This window comes from Ambystoma mexicanum, chromosome 1p (genome assembly GCF_040938575.1).
Source record: "Ambystoma mexicanum isolate Mex_15411 chromosome 1p, UKY_AmexF1_1, whole genome shotgun sequence".
In the NCBI taxonomy this organism is placed as follows: Eukaryota; Metazoa; Chordata; class Amphibia; order Caudata; family Ambystomatidae; genus Ambystoma; species Ambystoma mexicanum.
In genome coordinates, this window is record NC_090921.1 from 773,443,915 (window position 1) to 773,465,288 (window position 21,374).

At 48.9% G+C, this 21,374-nt stretch overlaps 1 protein-coding gene across 2 annotated transcripts in view; it reads left to right on the top strand.

Annotated features, from left to right (window-relative positions):
* The window catches only part of INTS3 (integrator complex subunit 3), a 1,800,341-nt gene that overhangs the window by 572,114 nt on the left and 1,206,853 nt on the right, over window positions 1-21,374 (top strand). For both annotated transcript variants that reach the window (XM_069651244.1, XM_069651252.1), the window contains exon 12: window positions 1,067-1,146. In XM_069651244.1, the coding sequence (XP_069507345.1) occupies window positions 1,067-1,146 (80 nt within the window). The remainder of the gene's footprint in view (window positions 1-1,066; window positions 1,147-21,374) is intronic.

Below are 21,374 nucleotides of genomic sequence, written 5' to 3' on the forward strand. Positions count from 1 at the left end.
TTCAGTTTTAAATAAGCCGTCCAATGTCTGCCCCTGTCGAAAGAAGGGAATCACAGGATGGAATATTTCCTGCATAACTTTAAGGTATCGGAGCACAAATGGGAAAATTGAAGTCAATTCTACTAGAATTCATGACTGCAATGGTCCCGTCATGTGAACACCTACATTCTCCAGTGGTGTGGATCTTTCATAGATCCACATGTGAACAGCCCTCTTCTCCACTTAGACCAGTGCATTTTGCACTTTCTTTATGCTCTGTAATTAGAACATTTAATCTGATTTTTGAGTTTAGGTCTCCTCATCGACTTGAGCTGAAAATACCTGAATGGGCTTCTGTATATGAATAGTACAACGGCTGGAATTAGTTCCTTAATTACCAGTAACTTTGTTTTTGCAGAATTTATATCTTTAAGTGTTACCCGTTGATCTGCCACAAAATATCACAGCCCAATAAAACCATTGTCCTGCTTTAAAAGAAATTGCATATGGCTTCCTTGGCCAGATGCCAGAGTGTCGTCAATGGTGAATTACACTCCACCCAAATGAGAGAATAGGATACCAAAGTTGAACAGCTACAACTGCTTTGTTGAAGACTCCCTGTTTCCGGGCTGCCTGGAAATGTTCTTAAAGTAGTTGTAGATGTGCTGTAATTTCATATTTACGGGTAACTTAATTTTGAATCACAGTGGTTCTTCTATTGTTAATCCAGTCTTAGTCGTCTTGCCCCATTCATCATCCTTACCTTGTCCATGTAGGTCTGACCATTGGTATGGACAAAGAGTAACTTGGCGGAAAACTGATTCGGGTGGATGTGTTTTGGGTCTAGGTACATGGACCAAGTGTCTGCTTGGGATTTAAAAATCTGTGAAGAAGCCCCTTTTGGAACCTTCCCATACTGGGATGAATGTCCACTTTGTATGGATGTTATGGTGTTGTCAACTAGCAGTACTCGACAAAAGACCTTGGCACCAGTAGTTTGTACTAGCCTGGTATCCTTTCATATTTGAAGGTGGAAGGCCGAACTTGTGCTGCTTTTCTAATGGCCAATTACTTTTTGCCCTTTCAGAACCTGCAATCCTGGTAATGCACCACTCAATGAAACCTCACCCTGCCATCACTGCTACACTGCTGGACTTCATGTGTCGGGTAAGATATGACAGTCATCCTACTTGGTTTATGATATTTGCCTTGAAACTGAACTTGTTGTGCATGGTATTTTGTCACTTTTGCCTTTAGGCAACTATCACTATTTGCTGGTGCACTGTGTAAACTGTAGCTTTTTTTCTGTCACAATTCTGGGCACATGATTGCAGCCCTCTTTCAGGTACAGAGTACGTTACTGGAACCCTGCTGACAATGTATGTTCCCTTTCAAGTCTTCACTCCCAAAGGCTTTCTTTGTGGCATATAAAGAGTGGGTTCACAATATGAATTTAAGGAAAAATGTTTGATTTCAGGTGCTCACCAGAATAGTCATTTGTAGACACATTCCCCATGTATGTGTATGGTCCCAAAACACAATGGAACAATACATTCTTTAAAGCTTATTCTTCTAGTCGGGCTGGTCATTTGTTTTCCACCGGGATGTAGTGTTCTTAGAAATTAGAGCCCTATAGTGCCCATTTAGCTTCGCTTCCACCAATCCAGGAAGGCCTCTTGAAACTTGCGTTTAGAGCTGCTTTATTCAGCAGCTCAGTTGCCATTCTCCTATCTTTTGGCATGAATCTTTAATTTATTTTCATTTTCTTTAACAGTACATGAGCCGTTCAAGTTTAGGGTGTTTAATCTGTTCCTTTGTGGGTTTGTTGGGCCAAATGTCTTGGTGGCAATTGTTTAGTAATTCAAACCTTTATTAGGTGATCTAGCTACGGGGTGGGGCAATCAATCAGTGGTTTATTTTACACATAGATCCAAGGATGAACTCAATGTGGATGGATGCCCTCTATGAAGTGGTCCTTTCGTTGATTTTTGATTCATGAATTAGTTTTGACTATGGTGAAGAAATAAACCTAAATAATCATGCATTCAAGTGTCTGATCTTCCATATCCACATTTAGGAAAATTGAATGCATTGTGTAACGAATCTAAGGATGCCGTCCCTGCTTCCCCAGGGGGGAGACCTTTCCTGTGTGGCCAGGGTGGTGTGTCCACAGTACAATCATCCCCTTGGGCGTTGTGCACCGAGGGAGGATCACATGGGGGAGAGAAGCCCCCTATGGAATTAGGGGCAATTATTCTCAGGGAGAACAGTATTCATCCACTTGATAATCACAGCCCCATCTCCAATACCAAATCCCCCCCATGCCCACTTGAAGGGTCAATTAATATAATCTGTTGTAAGGTTTACCATCTTAATACCTTTAATACCCTTGACAAACCTGAAATATTCAAAGACTTTACGCATCCTGTTTCAGAGGAAAGTATTTTTACTGGGGCGAGGAAGATCACTTCAAAGCAACAATGTGAACAGTCTAGTTTATTCAGAGATGTCAATTGCTGGAATAGAGGCAGCTGGTCGGCGCAAGAGTTTAAAAGAAGCTAAACTGTCAAACAGCTGAGAGAGAAAATTGAGTGAGACGAGCCTCCTGACAACAAGTCACGAGAGAACGGGTTTCCGAGAAGGCACAACGGGTTGCCTGCACCAAGCGAGCAGAGGGAAGCCGAGTGGGAAGTTACGGAGAGAGGTAGAGGAAAGGCAGACAAAGGTCCTGGTTTGAAGGGCCAATTGCGTTGCTGTCGGTATCTCGAGGCTATCTGAGCTCCAGTGAACCATGTGCAGCGCAGGATGCGAGGAGAGGCTCAGCCCAAAGGGCTGCAGAGCCTGCCTCTCGCCCCAAAAAACTGTCGGAGCCTCAGCGAGCAACACAATGACTGGGGAAATGCTGGTACTGTTCAAGAAGAAGTAAACGGGTACGTGGGTTTACAAGAAGTTGTTAGAGGTCTGAGGAAGCTTGAGAGGGTCTTGAGCCCCCCCCAAAAATCAAAGACAGTTACCCACTTGGCAGGAGAGTGAACCGAGGGGGATTAATGTCACCTTGCGAGTCTGGGACTTGCACCCAAAATAGAGGGTCCGGGACCTGAAAGAAAACCAAAAACCAGTTGCTCACTTAACAGGAGAGTAAACCAAGGGGGAGTAATGCCACTGTGCGAGTCTGGGACCTGCATCCAAAAGAGGGAGCCTTGGACCCGAAATAAAACCAAAACCAGTTGTTCACTTGGCTGGACAATAAACCAAGAGGGGGTGATGACGCTGTGCTAGTCTGTGATCTGCACCCATATCAGAAACCAGGGTCTACGACCCTGTGAAAGTCATTTATTGAGAATTACTCAGTTTGGCAAGGGAGGACGCCAAACCATCTTTACTAGTCTGGGACCCACGCCCACATAGAGGATTGGAAACCAGGGGGACAAAAGTCCTAGGAATAATGAAGTGCATCCTATTGTTGGCGGAGAGGAATCCAGAGTCAATAGGATATAAAGACTGGAAATCTAAGAGACTTTACCTCATCTGTGATCTAGTCTCTGGAAAGAAGAATAAAGTATAGGTGAAAGGGAAGCTACCCAGTCTTGGAACTTTGTGGTTTTGAACATTTCTTTTCATCACCTTACTACCAACTGATATGGGAACCTTTCTGTTTATTTAGAACAGTGAGAACATTGTTGGGAGGCTTTCAGAGCAGAGATGCTAAAAATATTTGAGGAACAAAAGCCTCCAATCCATGCTCCTACCGCGCCTTGCAAAGAAGCCAGGAAGGAAAGGGCTCGGCCTAAATCCTGCGTGCCCTCGAGCCCGGGATGAAGGCCTGATCTTCACAGAGCCGTCAAAGCCTCGAGTCGATGGCGAATCATCGAAGGATCCGTTGTTGCGAAAGCACAAGTATAGGTCGAGGTCGTCAACACCATTGATGCTGGCTGCGCCTTCGATGCCAGTCAAGCCCTCGACATCGACGCTGAAGGCATCAATGCCAGCTGCGCAATCATTGCCAGCTGCGTCATTGGCGCTGAGCGCTCCATTAAAACCTAGGGCGCCAGTAAAAAAAAGTTTTGACGGCTCCTCCAGCATCTAATCCATTGTTCATTTAACCCTTCATACCTGAAAAGACTTATGTCCTTTTACCAAGGAAGGACTGTTTTAAGTTCCTTACATCAATATACGAGGAGAATGCACCCTCAGAAAACGAGGCACCATTTGGCCTCCAGTTTTGGTATGCCACATATACCGGAAAGTTATATTTCTGAGGAATCAAGGTTAAGAGACCTTTGACAACCTACAGACGGCCAGTGGGGTGGACACCTCACCTGAGCTAGAGTTTGCAAGACCAGAGGCAGGGGAGCATGCTGATGCCTCATACAGACAGCTCTTGTCCAAGGTAGTGGACTACATGGGGTGGAGTAGGCCTCCGTTCCAATTTGAACAGGATGATCTGACAGACATCCTAGATAAGGGTCCTCGGTCAGATCCTATATTACCTTTTCATATTGCTTTGCAGAAAAGGGTGGCAGTGAATTGGGAAACACCTGAAACCAATCCAGCTGTAAATAAGAACTTGGCCAAAAAGTACAGCCCTTCCAGTAGTGACCCTGACTACCTGTCAAAACACCCCACTCCAGAAAGTCTAGTGGTACAGTCAGCTACAGCAACTTCTAAGCAAGCAACTTACTCTACCATCCCTCCAGATAGGGACGACAAAAGAGTAGATGCCTGGGCAAGGAAGGAATTTTCTGCAGGGAGTATGGTGCTTAAATCAGCGAACTCCACATGTGCCCTTGTGAAATTTGCATTCACTCTATGGGACTGCATTTCCATGGCGGCAGAGCACATTCCAGAGGGGGAAGTAAAGAGACGGGTTCTTAGCCATAATTGGAGATGGCAATGAAGCCATGTATGAGTCATCAGTCAGGTGTTGGGCCATCTGCAGAGCCATGGCTACTAGCACCGTTATAAACACATTTGTGTGGTTGAGGAAGTCGGGCGTTGTACCGGATGTGCAATCCAGACTCCTCAACGTGCTCTTTGACAGGTCTCACTTTTTTGGCAACAAGGCTGACGAGAGCCTTGAGAATTTGCAGACCTCAAAAAAGTGGCAGCCAAATCTTTAGGTGCCGCTGTTAGGCAGCCTCAGCCTTTTCGCCCTACTGGACAGCCTGGAAGGGGTAGTCCTTTTCGCTACTACTCAGTTGGAAGAGCGAGGGGAATGGCTGGTCAAAGAGGCCAAAGAAAATTTCCCTCGTGGTGGACGAGGGAGAGGGGCAAAGTCAGCTCAAGCCGGGACAGCTTTACCATCTGCCACTGCATCAGCCGCCTCAAAACCTCTCTGAGGTCTTGAGTCACAGTTCAGCAGTCGGGGGCAGACCGTATGAGCATCTAGAAGAATGGCAAGTCATTACTTCAGATGCTTGGGCATTGGAAACCATAGCCCATGGGTACTGCCTTCCTTTTATACAGAGACCTCAGAGCAATCCACTGGAGAGCCTCTCTTTGAGTATTCCCGATCCGCTCCTTGTGCAGGAAATTTTAACTCTGCTAGAGAAAAGCCCTGTAGAACTGGTGCCGGTAGCGGGGAGGAACAAGGGATGCTATTCCCCTTATTTTCTAATATGCAAGAAAGACGGAGGACTGAGACCCATTGAGATACTTATAACAAGTTCCTCAGGAAGTACATGTTCAACATGGTTACACCATCTCAGATCCTTCAGGCCCTCTAACTCCAGGACTGGATGGTGTCATTGGACCTTCAGGATGCTTATTTTCATGCGCCAATCCATCTCGAGCACAGAAAATACCTGAGGTTCACAGTTGGCTATTCTCATTATCAATTTCGAGTTCTGCCATTCGGCCTGAGGGTTTTCACCAAACTGATGGCGATGGTGGCAGCGAGTCCAAGGAGGGGGGCCTGATTCACGTCTACCTGGACATTTTGGCTGATCAGGGTACGTTCTCCCGAATAAGTCCTCATCTCAATGTCACCTGCAACTCTTCACAGGCTGGGCTTCTCCCTCAATTTCAAGATGTCCCATATGACACTTTTTCAAAAGCTCCAGTTTATCGGAGCTGTGCTGGATTTATCCTTGGGGAAAGAGCTTGCCACCTGAGGTGAGGGCTCAAGACTTTCTGCAGATGGTCACCAAATTTCAGAGTGCCCAGCGTCTCCTGGCCGCTGATTTTTTTTATTCATTTATTTTTTTGAGGTTGCTCGGTCTCATGCATCCTGCATTTTCCTGGTGCCAGAGGCCCGCCCTTCAATGGGCCCTCAGATCTCAATGGTCCAAGTTCTCAGGAAAGATGTTGGACCTACTTTAGGTTCCAAGCAGAGTCGCACTGGATCTTGTGGTGGGTATGCGAGGACAACATTCTGAAGGGAGAACCTTTTTGGCAACCATGCCTGGAGATAACAGTAGTGACAGACGCCTCACTCACGGGGTGGGGTTCCCACACCAACAATCTTGACAGTCAGCGGTCGTTGGTCTCCATCGGAGTTCAAATTACATTTCAATCTTTTGGAACAGAGAGCAATCGGACTAGCGCTAACGGCCTTCCTGCCCGCTTTGCAGGGAAAGAATGTCATGATGATGGACAATACAGTGGCCATGTACTACCTCAACAAGAGAGGTGATGTATGGTCACTACCCCTGTGAGGAGAGGCAATGAAGCTCTGTGTCATGATCTCTGCTTCCAAAAGATCAGGCCTTGCCCGACTCCCTTGGAAGCAGACCCATAACCCCGGTTCCGAGTGCCAGCCAGTCCCAATTGGGACCTTTTGGACCCTGTCCTGGCGCCAGTGGCACCAGGCTCATAAAGATGCCCAGTCCCAGCGCTGGAACCGCCGGGCTCATAATGCTTGGGTGGACTTACCTGCAGCAGACCATGCTGCTTACTTACCTGCCAGTTGAACCCCTGATCCTCTTCTGTTTGGGACTACTTTTCCTGTTGGGTGGGGCAGGAGCCACTCCCTAGGTTCAGAACACTGGAACTCTTCTGGAAAGCAGGAACTCTTTTCTTAGGCGTGGCTGTGGAAGGAGACGCCTAAGCACTACAGGAGGCTATTTAAACCACACACGATGGATGAATCTTGCTTTGCGTTATTCTGCATTCTCTGCAGCAGAACGCTCATCGTGTCTTCTGCTTCTGATCCTGGGCCTAAGGGAACAAGGCTTACCATCCTGGAATCCAGTCTTCAGCAGCACCTGTAAAGACAAAGAAAGAACAGGTTAGCACTACGGTCTTCAGTGGCAGCGCATCTCTTACCTGGTCCATCGGCTGTCACCAACGCCTCGCGCTGCATTCCGGCATCTGAAAGACAAAGGCTTACCTACTCTTCGCACGCTCCGGAGGCCTTCGGCGCTGCATCCCGCATCTGAAAGACAAAAGAAGGTGCGTTTAAAGACATTGGGCAACTTTATTACTCGCGTGCCATTACTCCTTCCCACGCCGAATCCAGTGGGTATTCCAGCACCCTTCAGCTTCTCTAAAGCTCCGAACTTGTACCTGCAAGATAAAAGGGACAGTTAGTGCGCATCGTGACGCAGGCTACAAGCGCTTACTTACGTGCTTCCAGGCGCTTCTATTCCTCACGCGGGTTCGATCCTCAACTCTCATCAGCCCGCCATCCGCCATCTCCGGAACCCTGCAAAGCAAGAGATATCATTACAAAAGACTTTTAAGACATTTGAAGTGCCCAGAACTTACCGTTCATGCAGTTAACGACGGACAGCAGTCCTCTGAGGTCAAGAGGCCTGCAACCTTATCCAGTGAAGAAACTGGTCACGGCACCCTGCCCCGAGGCAGATGGAGAGCTCGGCGTTCACTTACCTAAGGTGAGGGTGTTAACCTTTGGGGTTCTACAGGAGAAGAGAAAGGGAAGAGGAGAGAGGCACCCAATAACCCCAGTTCATTAATCCCATATTTTCTATCTGCAGACATCTTACTCTTCGAGTCAGACATACAGTGCACAGAGGTCCAGCCCAAAGAGCCAACCCTGTATTACACATCACCTTTGAAGATACGGCATTCACCCAGTCAAGACCGGCGCCTCTGCGGGAATCAGGTGAGTGTTAAACTCTGGTATTGGGCAATTCAAGAAGGAATCTCCCTATCGGCAGTTCACCTAGCCGGAGAGGAGAACACAGCGGTCGACGCTCTGAGCAGGCAGAGCACATCCTCCCATGAGTGAGAACTAGCTCAGGAAGTCCTTCAAGAGATCTTCACCCTTTGGAGAAACCCTCAAGTGGATCTGTTCGTGACCGGTGTCAACCAGAACTGCAAACTGTACTGCTCCAGGGAATTTCTCCCATGAGGCGCTCTAGGAGATGCGTTCGTAATGGACTGGGAGTTTCCACTTGTTGGCGCTGTCCATTTTAAAACGCTCGTCAGAGGAATGTTTTGTTATTTAAAAATTCCATTGATGACGCAGTTTCTAAAGTGGCTCACCAATGTGTTCCATACCACCCCCATCTCGTTTCCAGGTTCCAACTTCCGAACCGTAATCTGGTATTGAAACCTCTGATGTGTGCACCCTTTGAACATTTACACTCGTGTCCTTTAAGGTTTACATTTTAAACCATTCTCTTGGTAGCCCTAACTTCAGCCTGTAAAGTGAATGAGTTGCAGGCACATTCATCTAAGCCATCCTTTACTATCTTGCATAAGGATAGGGTTGTTCTGAGGGTTAAGCCTTCATTCTTGCCCAAGATCATTTCTGACTTTCATGTAGGACAAAATAGTTTGATCCCCCACCTCATCCTGGCAAGCAGCAGGAGAGATCGCACAGGTTGGACCCCCTCGCAGAGCTTTGAGCTTTTATATATGTAGGCTGTCAAAACTTTGCATTGATGATCAGCTTTTTCATTGAATATTTGGGCCACAAACTGGGTCAGGCTGTTATGAAGCAGACCTTATCCAGGTGGATCATTCTAGCTATTTCCGAGTTACAGACTGGCAGGCAAGGATCCTCCTGAAGGGTTAAGAGCCCATTCCACCAGGGGCATGGCTTCCTCTACAACCATGCAAAGGTATGTACCGATAAAAAGTATTTGTGAGGCAGCAACATGGTCTGCGATTCACACGTTCACAAAACATTACTGCCTGGAGTTTTCCCTCGGTCAGGATGACAGCTTTGGAAAAGCAATCCTGCATTCGGTTCATGAAAACCTATAAGGAACTGAAATTCTTACTCCCGCCACCAAATCCAACACTGCTTTGGGAGTCTGCCAAAGATGAGGAATACGTGGGAGGATACAATCCATTCGAAGAACAAGTTACTTACCTGTGGTAGCGTTCTTTCGATTGGATGTTCGTCCCACTTATTCCTCATCACCCCTCCCAACCTTACCTGTAGTAGAATTTCCTAGTTTGTTCTTTCAGGGTGAAACACTGTGCTATGCAAGGTACACCAAGAAAGAACATTGAAAATATGCATAAAAAGAGAACTGAAGCCAACAGTCAAGGCCTACGCTATATGTACCAGTTGTGAAGTCTACATCGAGTCGACAGGCATCAACGTACATCGCCCCCTGCTAGAATACATTCTGAAGCAGCTAAAGCTGGTTATGGATATATCAAAAGATGAGGAATACGTGGGAGGGAACATCCAATTGAAAGAACGTTACTACGGGTAAGTAACTTGTTCTTCTCAGGACCTCCTTGGATGCTAATATAATGCACACTGTTTAACTTGCCACTGCCTGGTACGCTTTCCTGCCAGGGCTTTCTGGTAAGAACACACTTGCAATTTGCATTCACCTGGTATACTCTCCTGCCAGGGTTTCTCTCGTGTGCACTTTTGTGTGTCTCACTTTGCCTGGTATACTCTCCTACCCTGGCTTTTCTTATCCACATTCTTAGTCCTCTCAATTTGCCTGCTATAGTCTCCTGCCAGGGTTTTTCCCATGTGTGTTCTATGCACACCCACAAACCTGTCAATCTTTTATCCTGGATTCAACTTGCCTGGTGCACCATCCTGCCAGAGTTTGAACTTCATCGGAAATTTTAATTTCTTATTCTTTAGCAATTCACCAATGGAGCTTAGAGTAGTGTTGCATAAATCAAATGCAGAGATAATTTTGGCTCCGCCCATTTCAAGAGAATGTTTATTCTCCAGCATGGGGTCTGGCATGGATTCACATGCTCATGAATATTCCCAACGTCAGGCTGGGAATCCTCGGTAAAGAAAAAAAAAATCAGTTTCATTTCTGAACTGTCTTTCTCCTAATAACCAATCACTGGTCTCTGGGTCATACTGCCCCCAGCCAATGATTGCCCTCTACCTAAGCCCCTCCTCTGGCAGCCATCTTCAGATTTGATAGCACGTAAAGTGGCAGTAGGACCAAGAGAAGAGCCGCAGAAGGGTAGGAGGGAGGGTTCGCATGTGAATCCATGCCAGACCCATGCTGGAGAACAACAGTTACAGGTAAGTAACTTGTTCCTTCTCCAGCATGGGGTCTGGCATGTATTCACATGCTCATGAATACATAGCAGTACACACATGGACAACCACGTGAGGTGGCAAGGCTCAACATTAAGCAGTACATCAGCTCGACATTAAGCATCTCTTACCTCCTCACCAGGCCCACCTTCAGGCGAACAGGTTGCGCAGCACTGCCTGGCCGACTCTGGACACCACCCTGAAATTCCAGTCGACGCAGTAGAATCTCGTGAAGGTGTGCATCGACCTCCACGTAGCAGCCCTGCAGATGTCCAACAAGGGCACACCAGACAAGAACGCCGTGGCAGCAGCGATCACTCTGGTTGAATGGGCTCCTGGACGGCCGGGCAACGGTCCGTTTGCCAATCGGTGATGGTGCATGATGCAGCCGGAGAGCCATCTGGAAATGGAAGCCTTCGAGAGGGCCTTCCCTTGGTTCACATGTCCAAAGTTTCCAAATAGCTGTGATGTCTTCCAAAGGGTCTTCGTGTGGTCCACTTAGAACTTCAGCGCTTTAGCCACACCCAGTGAGTGCAAAGCCCTCTCAGCTGGCGACGAAGGCGACGGAAAGAAAAGGGGTAACACCAAAGGCTCGTTGAGATGGAAGTCCAACGGCACCTTGGGCATGAAGGAGGGGTGTGTCCTCAGCACTACCCTCGTCTCGTGGAACGTCAGGTATGGAGGTTTACAGGAGAGGGCCTGGATCTCTCCCACTCATCGTGCAGAGGTGATGGCCACAAGAAACGCTGTCTTCTACGATAGGAACTTCAACGGTGCCGAGTGTAACGGCTCGAAATGGTGGCCCCATGAGCCTGCTCAGCACCACGTTGAGCTCCCACGCCGGGGCCGGAGCCTTCACCGGCAGGAATGACCGGAACAGTCCTTTCATGAACTCATTCACCAGGCGGTGGGACCATAGAGATGATCGCCCTAGAGTTCTGGTGTAGTGGGAAATCGCTGCTAGATGGATCTTGATGGAGGCATGACCTTGCCCCGCTTTGGCCAGCGACAATAGGTACGGGGCCGTAATCCGCAGAGGGTTAATCTTATGTGCACGGCACCAGATAGAGGACCTGTTCCATTTGTGTCCATAGCACTTGAGTCGAGGACGCCCTGGCCTTTGCAAGCACCACCTTGCAGTCAGCCCGGATATTGTACCCACCAAACCTAGTGCTGCAGGAGCCAGTTCAGCGACCCCGGGTCGTGGTGGAGGATGGCGCCCCCTTCTCTGGTGAGAAGATCCGCGTCTGTCAGCAGTTTGATCGGGGGAAAGGGGCGCTGACCTGTCAAAGTTCGGGAACCAGATCTGCCTCGGCCACGTCGGTGCGATGAGGATCATCCTGCACCGGTACCGTCTGAGTTGATTGATGAGTTGCAGCAGCAACGGTGGGAACGCATACAGGAACAGCCCGTCCCAGGGGAATGAGAAGGCATCGCCTCAGCTCCCCGGCTGGGGAAACCTGCGGGCGAACCTCCGGCACTTGGTGTTCGTCACCGTCGCGTATAGGTCGATATGGGGATTGCCCCATCGTTGCAATAGGAGATCCGCTTGATCCTGCCGCAGTTCCCACTCGTGGCACGAGTGCAGCTCGCTGCTGAGTGAGTCGGCAATGGTGTTCTTTATTCCTGCCAGATGGAAGGGTATCAGAAACATCCCCTGGGCGACGGCCCAGTGCCACAGATCCTGGGCCTCCTTGGATAGGGCTGGGGATCTGGTGCTTCCTTCTTCCGGATGTAGAACTTCGTGGTGGTGTTGTCAGTGAAGATCCTTACCACCTTGCCCTTGAGGGACGAAAGTAACGACCTGAGGGCCCACAACACGGCTTGGAGCTCCAGGACATTGATGTGCAGTGACCTCTCCTCCGGGAGCCAAATGCCTCTTGCGTGGAGATCTCTGGTGTGCGCTCCCCATCCCTCCAGGGGGGAGTCCGTCTCCTGATGCGCCGGGGTCTGGAAGGTCCATGCCCGCCGCCAGATGCGCACAGGTGCCCCACCACCAGATCGCTTGGCAGAAGGTCTCGTTGAGCGAGATCCTGTCTTTGAAGTTGCCCGCCGCTTGCATCGAACGGGCGTCGAACTCTTGCAATGGACGCATCCGCAGCCTGCACAGGCGGACAAGGTAGATGCACGAGGACATCATGCCGAGCAGGGACTTGATGGACCTCACCCTGGCCTCGTCCATGGTTGACAGCCATTGCCCCTTGTCCAGGTTGGCCTTCGTCCTTTCCTCCGACGGAGAAGCCAATCGCGCCACTGTGTCGAGCCTGGCTCCCAGGAACAGGGCGACTTGCGACGGTACCAAGTGGGATTTCGCAAAGTTGATAGAGAATCCCAGATCTGTGAGCAGTTGGACGATCTTTGCTGTGTGCACGACGGCAAGCTCCCTTATCTTTGCTCGGATGAGCTAATCGTCCAGGTAGGGGTAGACGTGGATCCCCTGTAGGCGCAGCCGCGCTGCCACTGATGCCAGGCACTTGGTGAACACTCTGGGTGCCGACTTCAATCCGAAGGGAAGGGCCTTGAACTGATAGTGTCGCCCTTGGACCAGGAATCGCAGGAAGTTTCGATGTCCTTTTAGAATGGGGATGTGAAAGTATGCATCCTCCAAGTCCAGCGACGATAGGAAGTCTCCTTCCTCCAGCTGCCCCAGCACGTGCTGGAGGGTGACCATCCAGAACTTCTGGGACTTGATGTACTTTTTTAGACGATGAAGGTCCAGGATGGGTCGCCATCCTCCGGTCTTTTTCCTTATGAGGAAGTAGCGCGAGTATACTCCGGAGCCCCGGAGCCTCTTTGGGACGAGTTCGATGGCTCCCTTTTTTAGCATCGCTCGTACCTCCAGTAGCAGTTGAATACGGGGGCACTTCCATAGAAATTCCAGTGTGTGCCCGCGGGCCAGGGCATCCAGCACCCAACGGTCGGTGGAGATGGACTCCCACACGCTGACGAATCTCAGCCCGACGCTACGGCCGGTTCAGTCCTGCTTGGCCGCGGCCTTGCCGCCTTGGCCTCCTTGTTGACGAGATCCTCCGGTCTTGCCGCGTCCTCTGTAGGCCTCCTGTGACGAGGAGCGGGCAGCCTGGCGGTATGACGAGGAACTGCTGCCGAATCCTTTGGAGGCACCTTGCTTGCCTCCGGTATTCCGAAAGGACAGCCGCCGCTGTTGGACACCCAAGGCCCGAGCAGTCTGTGTCTGCCTTGATGGCCTGCAGTGAATCGTCCACTGTCTTGCCGAACAGGTTGTTCCCGTAGGAGGGCATGTCCAGAACCATGGTCTGAACGTCCTGGCGGAAATCTGTCGCCTTGAGCCAGCCGCGCCGACGGAAGCAAACGCTGTTGCCCATCTGGCGAAAACCGGTGTCAGCAATGTCCGTGGCCACCATAATGGTGTGGTCCGAGGCCACTTCGCCTTCCTGTAGGATCTCCAGGGCCTCAGCCCTCTTGTCGTCCCGCAGGACGTCCAGCAGGGGAGCGATCTTAAACCACAGCTCCCTGTCGTAGCGTGCCACAATCGCGAGGGCGTTGGCCACTTTACTCGTTGTTGCCGCAGACGAGATGACACGCCGTCCCATGGCATCCAGTTTCTTCCCCTCGCCGTCCGGCGGGGAAGTCGAAGCCGTCGCCCCCACCGCTTTCTTCTTGGCTGCCGCCGAGACGACCGAATTCGGGGACGGCTGTGCCCTAAGGCACATAGGGGCGGAATCCGGGACCCAGTACTTCTTCTCGTACCGGTCTCTCTTAGCTGGAGCCGTGGACGGGTTCTTCAGGAGCGTCAGCCCCTCGTCCCAGATGTCGTTCAGTAATGGAACCGAGAAGACCGTCTTCCTCTTGGCCTCACGCCGTTGTTAGAGGAACCCTTCCTCCTTCTGCTCTTCGGGGCAGAGCTGGTAAAGCTCGGAGCGATCATGACGTGGAAGGAGCCAATTTCATCGGGCTGGGAGGCCCGATGGGGTGGTGAAGGAAGGTCCATTCCCTCGTCACCACCGTCGTCATCCGTCCCCGTCGTCGCCATCTCCGTTCCTGTCTCTTCCCTCGGAACATAGGAAGGAGATGAAGGCTGTGAAGGCTGGAAGGGAGGGGGGTTGAATTCTCCTCTGCTTGCTTGGTGGACTTTCCGATGGTCTAGGTTCCACGGGATCGTCCGTCGGGGGTAAGGGCAACCTTGTCCTTATCTCTGTACACAAGGCCTGAATCGCCATCAAGATCGCCCCCGAGTTGTCTTGTGGAATAGGCACCGCTGCGATGGTTGGGGAGCAGGCTGCGTCCCCTCCATGGCTCTCAGTTCCTCGTCGGCACCGCTGTCGCTTTCTTCGTCCGCCTCGTCGGGATTCCTCCCGTATGACCGGGCCTCCTCAAATTTATTGTTCAGGATCTTTGTGACGCCTGCCAAGCAGGGAAACTCTAGGCCCCAAGGTCGCCTCCACTGGGGTAGCTTCCGCAGGCTTCGCCAGGGCCACAACGACTCCCTCGATTGAGGCCTTGACCGGGTGAATCGGGGCCTTCACGACATTAGGCACGCCTGAGGCCTTCACCTTGGGGGGAGGGTCACCGCCTCGTTCCTCCTTGGTTGTCTCCGTTGGGATAGACCGGGACTTCTCCCGAATCTTACCTGGGTTCCCTGACTTTGTCTTGCCCGAGCCAAAGCGTTAGCTCGTGGTTGATGCCGTCGGTGATAATGCACCCTGCCTGGCAGCCGAGGAGCCCGACTGATCGGCGCTCGCGGTGCTTTGCCTTCTGTTGGGCCCCTGTCACCGGGGCGCCCTCAAAGGTCTTAGAAGACCGCTCGGACTTCTTCTTCTTCTCACCTACTGCTGGGCTTTTCCTTTCCAGCCAGTTGGTGAGGCGGATACGACGATCCTTCATAGTCCGTTCAGACATGTTCTTGCAAAACGCAGTCCTTTTCCATGTGCGTTTTGTCTTCGTGAAGGCAGTACAGTCATCGGGAATGCTCATCCTCCTTGAAGACATTCTGTAATCCGCATCCAGGGCAGCTTCTGAACAGCTTGGATCCGGGCGTCGGGTTTCCTTTGTCCTGGGCCATGTCCACGCGGGGTAGGCCTCAAAGATCTTCCGGAAGTCTCCAAGAAGTGAAACTCGACGAAAATTTCGCCCTTGAGGGGCATAGAACATTCTGAAATGGGCCCCTGTTGATCGGAAGTAGAAACGGTGGAGCTTCAATCGATTGATTGAAAGAATGAGGTTAAACTCTTTGAAAAATCACAAAACGCAGTAAAAGCTCGAGAGCTATAGCACGAGGACTCCCAACACTTGAACGTGCGGTAAAAATCTGAAGATGGCTGCCAGAGGAGGGGCTTAGGTAGAGGGCAGTCATTGGCTGGGGGCAGTATGACCCAGAGACCAGTGATTGGTTATTAGGAGAAAGACAGTTCAGAAACAAAACTGAAACTGATTTTATTTTTTTTCTTTACCGAGGATTCCCAGCCTGACGGGGAATATTCATGAGCATGTGAATCCATGCCAGACCAATGCTGGAGAACAACAGTTACAGGTAAGTAACTTGTTCCTTCCACAGTACTACACAAGACACTCAAAGCACACATAGACCTCTGTACAGAAAAGAGTAATCCACCCCACGCCCCTTAGGATCAGACAAGCTTTTATACATTTTTGATTGTGTTGCATTTGATACAATTGAGTGGAAGTCTAAATGATCATCAAAGCGAAACTAACTTGTTACTGAGTGTTAGGGAGAATCCCCCAGTAGCTTTGCTGGTTTTTTGGGCTTTATTTTTTTTTTCTCTTCTGCTAATAGTGAGATTCTTTTGCTCCCACTCTTAGACATGATTTGAGGTGTTCCTTTAACTTTCCATGTGTTTTATGGGCTATGGGGTCCTTTACTCCATAGGGTCTCATGTGTTTTTTTGATGTGGGTTACACAGCACCCTCCGTGCCGTAACCCAGGGGTGTCGTAGCGACCACCCAACATAGACTCCATACCCTGGGACTGACTACTGTCTCCCAGGGCATGTAAAGTCACCATTTGGCTTTGCTAGTCCCAACTTATGAACAGAAACCAGTACAAACCATCATATTGTGGACGTACTGGTCGGGGCAATTCGATTGCCCCGGGGTCTGTTGTTCGAGGGGGCACGTCTCCGTCCCCCCTGATCGAGTTTTGGCTGGTGGCAGTGGATACTACTTTTTATATTCGACCGCGAATATCTCTATGGGATTTTCCCATTGTTCGAGGCTACCAACTTTAATTATTTAATTCTTATAGCCTCGAACATACCACTGGTTTATTTATTTAATATTCATTCACTGGTTGGTATTTTTTGCAAGAACTCGATTCTAAAATGGCGTTTGTGTTCTCTTCTGTGACTCCAACCCAAGTCGAGCCCTTTGTTCCACTTTTTGGCAGGCTTCTCCAAAGAAGCCTCCGAAAGTGGTGCCACTCTGTCTGGGTACCACAAGGGGTGTGGGAGGGGGTTTAGGCACCCTGGACTGAGTTACCGTGGTAACTCAAGTCGCACTCTTGTGTGATCGGACCAAATGGTGAGCTGGCCGGCTCACTACTTAGCATGTTTGATTGACAGCTAGGCTGAGTGAATGGGGGTGTGCTGCATAAAAGCAGGGCTTTGGGGACTGGGACTTCAGACGTTGCCACAGGACCAAAGAATCCGAAGAGGGGGAAGCTGAGCCGACGTGCAACGACGACACCACCGGTGGAGCCCTGCTGAACCGTCTCACCACTTTTCCCGACGACAGAGGAGATCTCCAGTCCGGAGAGTCTTCTTCCTTTGACTGGTGGGGATAACCAGTTTTGCCTTTTTTTCACCTTCCTGGAGCATCTCGTGGCCGCCTTGCCCATGCCAAGCACCCCAGCAACCGGAATACCACGGTTTACCACTACCGCGAAGAGAAGGGTACTGCCTTTTAACCGGAGGACTCCGCGGCTGGTTTCTTCCCTGGCAGTGCAACAACCTTCATCTTTCCTCTACGGCGAGACCTCTTCTTCCTCTGGACGAAACACCGACTTGCACCTGCTGTCTGGAACAACTGCCCCCGCCGGAGCTTCCTTCACACTTAAGGTACTTTGTCCCGCCTGGCTTCCCTTGCGACAGATCGTTCGGGGTGACAGTAAAGCCTCGACTTTCTAACCTGGGCTAGCCTGGGACAACCTAGCTAACTTTTCCTGACTTTAATTTCATCCTTTTTGCACAAACTATCTACAAGACTCTTTGGGCATAACCCCACTGTGTGAACCTGGACCCCATCTGCTTGCTCTCTCCAAGAGTGGGCCTTGCAATTGACTTCCTTGCTCTCCAGTAGAACTCTGCCTATCCTGCCTTACTGTGGTTCTTTGTAAAAGTATTGAAACTTTGTGCTTCCTTAACTCTGCCTTTTTCCTCCCTTTCTTTACAACTTATTAGAGTGTCATCTTATGTTAAGCGCTCACCTCTGTCTGAAAATAAGTGTTTCTCACTAAGACTTGTCTAATAAGTGAATAGGGTTGTATATATATGATAGTGACTGTGTGCCGAATTTACTCACCTCGTTTTTGCTAGTGTAAATTACAAGTGTGTTTTTAAATAAATAATTATATACTTTTACACCAAAGCTCTGGTCAGTGTTTGTTTGTACTACTGTGTCTCTGTACCTATTGTGCATACTATGCATACTGCCTAACGCTTCTTGAGGGAAGTCTGACTGCTCAGCCACAGCTACCAAGTGAATCTGTGTGGTACAGACTGCGCTACCAAGTGGGTTTACTGCCAAACACCTGTAGTCTTAAATCTTTTGCAGTGGTCCCTAAGGGAACTGCACAGGTTTCTGCCTAACAATGAGTTGCTCCATTCAAACCCCATTTCTCAAGGTCATACCCATATATACAATCTGCAGCTGAGCAGAGGAAGTAAGATAATTGGCTTTGAAGCCTGTCATCATAAAGATCGTAAAGCGCGTTGCATTATCCGTTTGTCATCCTTTGGTTCATGGCATATAACCAGTTTTCCAATTCTTATTGTACAGATGCAGTGGCATATTAAATTAGTAGTAGACAAAATTAAAAATGTTCATCTTCTAACTGCTTAATGTGTTATTTATTCAAGGTGGTATTCCACCGGTTCATAGTGACTGTTTCGACACAAAAGTGTCGAAATTAGTTTAGAATTTACATTTTATTTTATTATTTTTTTTTATGGGGGTTCCTCCAAACCTCTGTTTAAAAAAACACTTATCTATACAAACTTAAAATAAACCCTTTAATATTAAAAAAAATACATTCAAAACTTCTTTTGTTTCAGAATTTTTGTCATTCAAAACTTTTGTTTAGAAACTTTGACTGGACACCTTTTCAACCTGCTAAGTACTTGTGTTTTTACAAGAAGTCGTTTGAAAAGGTACACTGTAATATAATTCATACTCTATTTTGACCCAAATGTTGCCCTCGTCCGGGTATCATTCAGACCAGCTTTCTACAATTCAAATGTTCTATATCTTAATTTCCAGATTGCCATCATAACTCCCTTTGGAGAATTCTATGGATATCTTCACTAACAGTAATTTATTCTGAATTTTAACTGCATTTGAAATGCTTTTGCAGAGTCAACTAAGTGCGCACATCACAAGTAGAATTGCAATTAAGAAAGTGGTGCTGAAGTGGTGTTGGGTGGTGTGTTGTATTGGTGTGTTGCCCTTTAACCCGCTGCAGGCAGAATGTGTGACCGGAAGCATCTACCACTTAAAACTGCTATACTCTGCAAAAGCGGAGCGAAAGTGGTGCTCAAGTGGTGTTGGCTGGTTTTAGGTGGTGGCAGCGGAACCAGGGTTGTGCCGTGACTTCAACTTGAGGCAGATGGCTGAGCGGCCGGTGATGACTCGAGAGCAGCCTGGTATCAGGACAAGACATCAGGTAAGATTGCACGGCCTGCCGCCTAATCACTCCTCGGCGGTCTGCAAAAATTGAGACGAAAGCCCCAGTCTGGCTACCCGATCGGGAGGACTTAACATCTGAAGGTTGGCAAGCCAGTGAACTGGAGGGCGAAAGTTTTCACGAGATCCTATGTGAGACGACGTGCAAACTAGACTAAATCAGGGGAGGGAGTAGAATTGAAGCAGAGCGTGACCATGTGCAACAGGACTCAAGGATGATGATGAAGGAAGGGGGTGGGGACACTGTCCTTGAGACCCCCTCCACCGCCCCAATCTTAAAGCAAAGCCTAAATCCCCGGCTCTACTATTAAGAAGGGAATATTCTATGGATTGGGCTGACAGAGACATAGCGGGAGAAAGATCCCTAGAAGTAGAGGAGAGGAAGCACAGTTGATACTGCAGAATGAGAATGATCATCCCGAAATGGAAAGGCAACAAAGCGAGCCGAGGACAACCCAGGAGGTAGATAAGCTACCTTACACCAGAGGGGTAACTGAGTTTATAATACACTCAGTACTAGAGTGGACGCCCCAGAATAGGGGAGCATTGAGAGAAGAGAAAACCCAAGATTTGGAGAAGCCAGGCCACAAAGAAAGCCTGAGGCTAAATTACCCTGAGACTGAGAAAATAAAGATCAGACCCCTCGGGTCGAATGTGGGAATTCCTATGGAAGTGTACTACGGGTAAGTGAAAAGGCGGACGATCCTAATGAAGAGCTGTGGCAACCTGAGCGGGGAATGGTGGAGGTTCTAGACCCAGAAGTATTTGGGTCCCCTGAAAAAGAAAGGAGGGGTCAGGAGAGCAACCAAAAAATGGGGAAAGGCATAAAATGGAAATACCAAATTGAGAATCTGGCTACATACAACAGGCAGGAAGAGGAGGAACGTTACTCTGGTTACATCTGGAAAACCCTGGTGAGGGCCATTGGCGACAATGAGCCCGGGGCCCAGAGAGCTAAGGAATTCAGTATTGGCGGCCAGATTTGCAAGAGATCTATCGGAATTAACAGAACAAATATCACTACAAAAGTGGAAAAGCATGTCAGCAATAAATGAGAAAATAGCAGCACTAGACTATGAAATTCTATCCTCAAACAGCGTTGAAAATATGGAGCCATCAATCAAAGGAATGACTCCGGGAGGAAGTCAGTCAAGAGAATCAACTGACTGAAAGAGTGAGAGACGGAATTTAGAAAGTAGCAACTAGGACTGGCAGAGGCCCGCACACCCAGAAACTCTACAAAGGAGAGCTAGAGAGGAGAAAGTGAAGGAGTGGCAGGAATAACCAAGGCACCCGACAAATAGTCCACTATGCTAGGGAGAGAAGATGCTGGTTCAGGATGGGAAATTAGTCCTACTCGTGTCAGTAGCTCCACTCCATCCACAAGGACTCGCCATGTGAAATCATTCCAGGAATGTAGGGGGAATTGCAGAGAAAGATATGGAAGCACTGAAGATCTTTTTCACATTCAACATTCAAGGATGGCAGATTTAACTATATCAATAGCCCCTTGTATGAAACTTTATAAATCCATTAACACTTCTCTACAAGATCAGGCCATGCTAATTGCAATGACACATACAAACATGACAGGAATGGAGAGCTTCATAAAAAAGGTGGAAGAGAGATTAGATAGAGGCAGAAGCCTCAATCAATTGGCAAAATCGTTTATACGATATGGCTAGAAGAGAGGCAAGTGAGGACTACATTAATGGAGGCTATAGTAGAAGACTGTAAATGGATGTGGAGTCAATGGAAAAGAGAGGTGGCTAGAAAAGAGAAGGTGCAAGTAATAAAGGGTACGGATCAACATCAGAATGTGCGACAGAATCCTGAGAACAGGACAGGAGGGGTTGTTCACTTGATTGAAGATCATATACAAAAAAGGCTGGAGGTCGTTGTGTGTTAAGTGGGCCCCAGAGAGAGGATGGCAGTAAATGCTGTATATACAGAACCTGCACCAAGAGATGATCAATGCTCGATGCGGAAAGGGGAGGAAGTGAAACAAAGTCTAAGTGCCCCTCATGAAGGGGGAAAAGAAATAAACAACTTTTCAATA